Here is a 7,181-nt window from a genome sequence, read left to right as displayed (position 1 = left end):
TTTATCCACTGCCTTTTCTTTTTATGACGTCTTTTATCTCTTAAAATGACTCCACAAACTATAACTATTGCTTCTACATCGTCATCCGTGTTTGGTTATTCTAAATTCCCGTATGCTATGTTGGGGGTTTTGTGGATTTTCTTCTGGAATCGCGATGTTTGTGACTGGAATCGGTTCGTGTGGTTTGTTGCTTCTGCCTTGTGGCTGAACATGAACCGATCGAACCTGTTGTACTTTTATCAGCTCTGTTGTCACAGAGGTTTGGAGAATCGGCCGACAATCCTTAAATCTTGCCGTCTAAACCAGACTTAAGACTCACAAGCTCTACTCATCTCATCTCGACCACTGCCCAAATGCTGACTCTGGTTGCTATGGTAACGTTTACATATCCCTTCAAAATAAGATACAGATGCGCCACAAAAACGAACATTTTACTTTCATGAAAATTTTAACTCACGATAACGACTAACGGGAGCCCGGAGCTTGTTTCTCTGCAACGAGACGGTCCCATCTGGGAGTGATGAGAGACGATGACACCCGAAGTGTTGCTTATGCACAGGGTGCTTGGTCTCTACATGGCAAAGCAGTTTGAAGGATTCATCAACTCATTACTAAGCCAGAAGCTGCATATCATGCAGAGCAGGATTATAATGTGGGAATTACTTACCGGGATAAATCCATCCTCCTGTCTCTTCTCTGGGCCTTTTCCCCTTCGCAAAGAAACTTTCCAAAGACACCTGATCTGTTTCTTACTCATTTTGCTGCTTGTTGGCTCAATGTTGGCACGCAAGACGTAACCGAGAGAATCGGGCTAAAGGATTTTCAAAATAAAAGGTTCTCTTTTAAAACGGAAATATTTAATTATTTCTTGTGCAGCCCGGTACCAATTGGTCCACGGACTGGTACCGGTCCGCTGCCCGGGGATTGGGGATGACTGCGTTAGCTCACTTCATTGTAATAGAAGGGCACTGTTATAATGTCAGTAAGTGAAAACTGGAAGGTGACCTATTATGCTTCCTTGAATAGGTTAGGAAAGGTCTACAGACTCTACTAAACATGTTCATTACATTTTTTTTGCAATAAATAATTCCTAGATAAGAATTTAGTTTGTTCAGTTCTATCTTTTTTGAGCTCCTTTCAAAATGAGCTGTTTTATGGCCTTTTGTCACTTTAAATCCAAATAAGCTGCTGCTGTCATGCTCCCCCCAAACCCCTCAACTAAACAATCACGAAAAGATGACATTTGGCTTCACAGGGAATTTCTCAAAAGCATTGCCACATTGTGCATTTGGGGCCCCGTACACACAGAAGGTTTTCTTTCTAAAATGGATTTCAGTTTAAAAAAAAAAAAACCTAAACAGGCCAAAACGCTATTTTTACTGCAGTAGATGCGCATAAAGCTTGTGCAAGTTTTTTTAATGACTGTAGCATCTTAATTACACTATGTTGCCAAAAGTATTCATTCACCCGCCTTAACTCACATATGAGCTTAAGTGACATCCCATTCCTAATCCATATGATGCTGGTCCACCTTTGCAGCTAGAACAGCTTCAGCCCTTCTGGAAAGGCTGTCCACAAGGTTTAAGAGTGTGTTTATGGGGATTTTTGACCATTCTTCCAGAAGTGCATATGTGAGATCACATACTAATGTTGGATGAGAAGGCCTGGCTCTCAGTCTCCGCTCTAATTCATCCCAAAGGTCTTCTATCAGGTCAGGATTCTGTGGAGGCCAGTCAAGCCTGCACAGAATCCTGACTCTATCATGTCTTTATGGGCCTTGCTTTGTAAACTGATGCACAGTCATGTTGGAAGAGGAAGGGGCCAGCTCCAAGCTGTTCCCACAAAGTTGGGAGCATGGAATTGACCAAAATGTTTTGGTATGCTGAAGCAATCAGAGTTCCTTTCACTGGAACTAAGTGACCAAGCCCACCTCCTGGAAAACAACCCTACACCATAATCCTCCTTCCACCAAACTTTACACTGTGCACAATGCAGTGAGACAAGTACCATTCTCCTGGCAACCGCCAAACCCAGACTCGTCCATCAGATTGGCAGATGGAGAAGTGTGAATCGTCACTCTAGAGTACGCACCTCCACTGCTCTAGAGTTCATTGACGGCATGCTTTACACCACTCCATCCAACGGTTTGCATTGCACTTGATGATGTATGGCTTGGAGGCAGCTGCTCTGCTATTTTGATTTCTGAAAGGTGGCATCCCTAGATGTAATTGATATGGTGTTTTTAATGAGGTGAGGGAATACTGTTTAAATTTCACATTTGTGTGCTTTATTTCACATTACAATTTAATTCCCCCATCAAAAACATAGCTTATCATACAAACTACTTCTCCTAGAAACGGTTGTAAATGGCATTAAGGAGAAGCATTGCTTTTTGTTTTGTTTATTGTTTAGGATCTCCATAAGCTATGCATCCATCAAATCTTCCTGGGGTCCATCATTAAAAACACTCAATTGAAATCTTTGAAATATATGACTGATGACAGGGTTAGCCCATATATCAATACAAATTAATTACAGTCCATACAAAATGTTGATAAATTTAGCAAGTATACAATAACCAGCCAATCTCAGTATGGGTACATTGATTCGAAAAAGTTTTTCAGTTTTCTTTCAAAAACAAACTTCTGTCAGTTTTTATGAGAGTTAATGGTAGAGAGTTCCACTGTGTAAGTAATGGTGCATTTGAGAAAATTAGTTTTTGCCTGAGGAATTTGAAAACGTCCTTCAACTGCATAACTGATGACATAGTGATTTGAATTTACATTGTTTTGTACTGAACAATCAAAAAATGTAAAAATTTGGAATTTGAAAATGTTCCATATTGAGAATAATGTCCTATCATGGACTTTTAGCCAGTCAAGATTTGAATGCACTGTATTTATACCAGTTCTGTAAGAACAATTCTTTGCTAAAAGAGAAGATTTATACTGCATCAATTGAAGACTATTGAAATCTTTTTGCATTTGTCCATATTATCTGGCACTATTCAAGCTGAAAGGTAATTAGATTCTTATAAGATTAGTCTAATCATCTGACAGAAATGCCACTACACTGTGGCATTTTCAAACTAAAACTTGAAAACAAGTTTTAGTTTTAGTTTTCAAGATTAATTTTATTATTAAACAACTACAGCGCTCTCGGTCAATCCAAAATATTAATAACCTCTAAAAACCTGAATATTTAATATTGAATATCTTACTTGTTAGTCATTCGTTAAAGTGAGAGTTCTAAACGTACAACTCAAAATTGTAAAATATTTCTGACATTTAGAAAATAAATCGGTGACCCTTACAGCCACCCTTCTTTTCCATAACACTTATAAGCCTTCCTTTCATGGAGTCCGTCAGTTTCTTGATCTGTTGACGATCAACTTTTTGTGCAGCAGCAGCCACAGCCTCCCAGACACTGATCAGAGATGTGAACCGTTTTCCTTCACCATAAATCTCCTGTTTAAGAAAGGCCCACAGGTTCTCAGTGGGGTTTAGGTGGTGAGGAAGGGGACCACTTCATTATTCTTTTATCTTTAAGGCCTTCCATAGTGGAGTACTTTGATGCATGCGATGGAGCATTGTCCTGCATAAAAATCATGGTCTTCTTGAAAGATGCAGACTTTTTCCTGGACCACAGCTTGAAGAAAGTGTCTTCTAAAAACTGGCAGTAGGCTTGGGACTTGATTTTGAGTCCAACTTCAACCCAAAAAGGTCCAACCAGCTCATCTCAGAAATTCAATTGGCACCTTGACTTGGCAATCTAAGTCAAGGTGAGAAAGCCCAGACTGAGCTGGAAGTGAGAGCTTTTTTCAAGCGGCATTGCACAGGAAGGCAATGGCCAGGTTGATCATCTGATGACTTACTTAACGGGGAGTGTCAGAAAGTGTAAGACATTCTTAATGTGACCAAGGCCAATTTCAAGGCATCAAATACACGGCTATGATGCAAAGTCAAATTTCCTTTTAGTTGTTTTTATATATGCATCATTTTCAAAACAACCTATCGTGCTAACAGATCCACAGAGGACACCGTTGCTGTAGCTCTCCACTCAGCACTGAACCACCTGGAGCAGCAACAGAGTTATGCCCTCAGTCTTTTTGTTGATTACAGTTCAGCCTTCAACACAATAATCCTAGTCAGCTTCATCTCAGAACTCACCGACCACAGACTGTGAGACTTGGTCCTCATCTCTCCTCTACCTGCACACTGAGCAGCGGCTCCCCACAGGGCCGTGTGCTGAGCCCCCTCCTGAATTGCCTCCACACCCACGACTACCCAAAATCAATGAACACCCTGAACTCTCACATCCACTAATTATATGATAGTTTGTGTATATGTGTGCATATATAAATTTTACTGAATATTGTAACTATCACCATATTTCTGTTTATATTGTATAGATTATCCTACATTGTTCTCACTGTTTTCAACCTGGCTTTAATCTCATTTTATTTACAGTGACAAACAATAAATTCTAATTCTAACCGAAGGAAACATGGTCACCTAATTGTGCTATGAAATTGCACTATGTGGCTGGAAAATACATGATGCATTCCCTTTAAGCAGCTATTATACAGTGTTCTCATTGGAAACTTGCTCTGTTTGTAGGCTCCAAACAGCGACCCTCCTCCTCTGCCCAGCTCCTCTCTTCCAGAAGGTTACTATGAGGAAGCAGTTCCCTTAAGTCCTGGAAAGGCTCCTGAGTACATTACCTCTAGTAAGTAATAAGCGGATGTAAATTTTTATTCATTAGTGTAATATGCGCCTTTATCGATAGAAAACTACTAACACTAACATAGTTAGCTTATTTCTGGTCAACGAAATGAAGAATAGTCTACGTTTCCTCTCAGACTATGATTCAGATGCCATGAGCAGTTCCTACGAATCGTACGATGAGGAAGAGGAAGATGGGAAGAGTCAGAAGATGCGTCACCAGTGGCCATCTGAGGAGGCGTCCATGGACCTTGTGAAAGATGCCCGAATCTGTGCTTTTCTGTTACGCAAGAAACGCTTTGGCCAGTGGACTAAACTTCTGTGTGTCATCAAAGACAACAAACTACTGGTGAGAGATTGTTGAAAAGAAATACGGACAGAAATGGTTAAGCATATTCTTACAAGCGTGAATGACTGGCATCAGATCTTAGATGGTTTACATAGGATGGAAATAATTACTTTTTCAGGTAAACTTTTTTCCCTTTATTTAACCAGGTAAAACCCCATTGAGATCTAGATCTCATTTTCAAGAGGGACCTGGGCAGAAATCTGCAATACATAATGTGGTTACACAAAAGTAATACAAATTAAAACATATGCACAAGTTTAAAACAAATTACAAAACAGTTTAAAAACAATGACACTGGTTGATAGAATCACATGGCATTGTTTTAAGAACCACTCAAAATAAGTCCAATGAAATCAGATCTGATATCTTGAGTTTAGACTGGAGCTGATTCCATGCTGTAGGAGCCATCACACTGAATGTGCTTTCGGGATGTGATTTTCATCATGGATGTGCAGCTGACAAATCTGCAGCAACTCTGTGATGCTGTCATGTCAATATGGGGTAGACTCTGAGGAATGTTTCCAGTACCTTGTTGAATCTATGCCACCAAGGATTAAGACAGCTCTGAGGGCAAAACCTGGTACTAGCAAGGTGTACCAAATAAAGTAGCAGGTGAGTGTATGTACAGTGACAAATAATTAATTCTATTCTATCTTTTGCCCCTCTCTCACAACCTGCTTCCCTGTCTGAGCACTCTCAAATTAAGGCCCCTGGAGCTAATAAAAAAACTGCCACGTATAAAGTTAGTGGGAAAATGTAATAAATTTACTAACTTCATTTGTGGGTTTAAAAAAATAATTGTTTATTTGTGTTCTAATTGTGAAGCTTTGTGAAAATGAAGTTTTCTGGTTGTTATTCCTGCCTGTGGCATTTAAACATCTGCACCAACAGTCACATTTTCATCCACTAAGCGATAAACCACCTGTTCCTATCTACTTGTAGTGCTACAAATCTTCTAAAGACCAGACCCCACAGATGGAGCTCACTCTGTCAGGATGCAGCATCATGCACATCCCCAAAGATGGCAGGAAGAAGAAGCACGAACTGAAGATAGTCCACCAGGGGGCAGATGCCCTGGTGCTGGCAGTGCAGAGCAAAGAACAGGCCGAGGAGTGGCTCAAGGTAATTCAGTGAACCAGCACCTGCTTGTAATGTGTTTTCTACTTATTGGACCACAGAGCTAAATCCCCTGATGAGGAAATAATATGGGGAAAATTTTCTGCCATAATCCAAGATCACACATGTTCAGTCTTAAAGCAGGATTTCATGTCTTTTGCTCTGAAAACTTTTAATATTTTTTCTTACATTGCTTACATTTATATTTTCAAAGCAGGAAAATTGTTTTTAAGTATTTTTGAATTAGATTGATACATGGTTCAGCATATTTAAATATATTCTTAATGGGGAAAACAGAATAGATTAGGAATAGAATGTTTTGATATTGATGTATGATGAGCATTTTACAAAGCACACAACCAGTCATAATTTTTGAAATAGTGGTGCAGTTGGTAGAGCTGTTGCCTTGCAGCAAGAAGGTTCTGGGTTTGATTCCCGGCCCCAGTCTTTCTGCATGGAGTTTGCATGTTCTCCCTGTGCATGGTGGGTTTTCTCCGGGTACTCCAGTTTCCTCCCACAGTCCAAAAACATGACTGTCAGGTTAATTGGCCTCTCCAAATTGTCCCTAGGTGTGAGTGTTTATGTGTATGGTTGTGTGTCTTTGTGTTGTCCAGGGTGACCCAGCCTCTCTCCCGGAACATTAGCTGGAGATAGGCACCAGCAACCCTCCCGACCCCACTAAGGGACAAGGGTGTATAGAAAATGGATGGATAGTAATATCAATACATATTTATATAAATATACAAACACAGAATTATAGAGAAACGAAGATGATTAAATAATGATTAATGCTGAATAATATTTATTAAACTGCACATATTTATATGCACATGAGTAAATACATAATATCCATATAGGTTTTGTTCATGTTTTCCAGTCCAGTTGTTGTAGCAGAGATTCAGCAGCTGAGATTCATCCGTGAGATGCAGTGAATCCATCTCTCCTTATAGACATTTCCACTTCTCCCTACATCGTTTTCAATATGAAACCTT

General features: G+C 39.8%; 1 protein-coding gene across 4 annotated transcripts in view; it reads left to right on the top strand.

Moving 5' to 3' along the window:
* Positions 1–6,226, top strand: part of LOC106942513 (actin filament-associated protein 1-like) — a 23,204-nt gene extending 16,978 nt beyond the window's left edge. For all 4 annotated transcript variants that reach the window (XM_015025819.1, XM_015025816.1, XM_015025818.1 and 1 more), the window contains 3 exons: positions 4,620–4,728; positions 4,862–5,073; positions 6,016–6,226. In XM_015025819.1, the coding sequence (XP_014881305.1) occupies positions 4,620–4,728; positions 4,862–5,073; positions 6,016–6,207 (513 nt within the window). In that variant the 3' untranslated portion in view covers positions 6,208–6,226. The remainder of the gene's footprint in view (positions 1–4,619; positions 4,729–4,861; positions 5,074–6,015) is intronic.
* The last annotated feature ends 955 nt before the right edge of the window (positions 6,227–7,181 follow it).

Source organism: Poecilia latipinna, unplaced genomic scaffold, assembly GCF_001443285.1.
Source record: "Poecilia latipinna isolate Pla-1442-1.1 unplaced genomic scaffold, P_latipinna-1.0 Scaffold4333, whole genome shotgun sequence".
NCBI classification, from domain to species: Eukaryota; Metazoa; Chordata; class Actinopteri; order Cyprinodontiformes; family Poeciliidae; genus Poecilia; species Poecilia latipinna.
The sequence above is the reverse complement of the archived record's forward strand: the minus strand, read 5'-3'. Positions and strand labels throughout refer to the sequence as shown.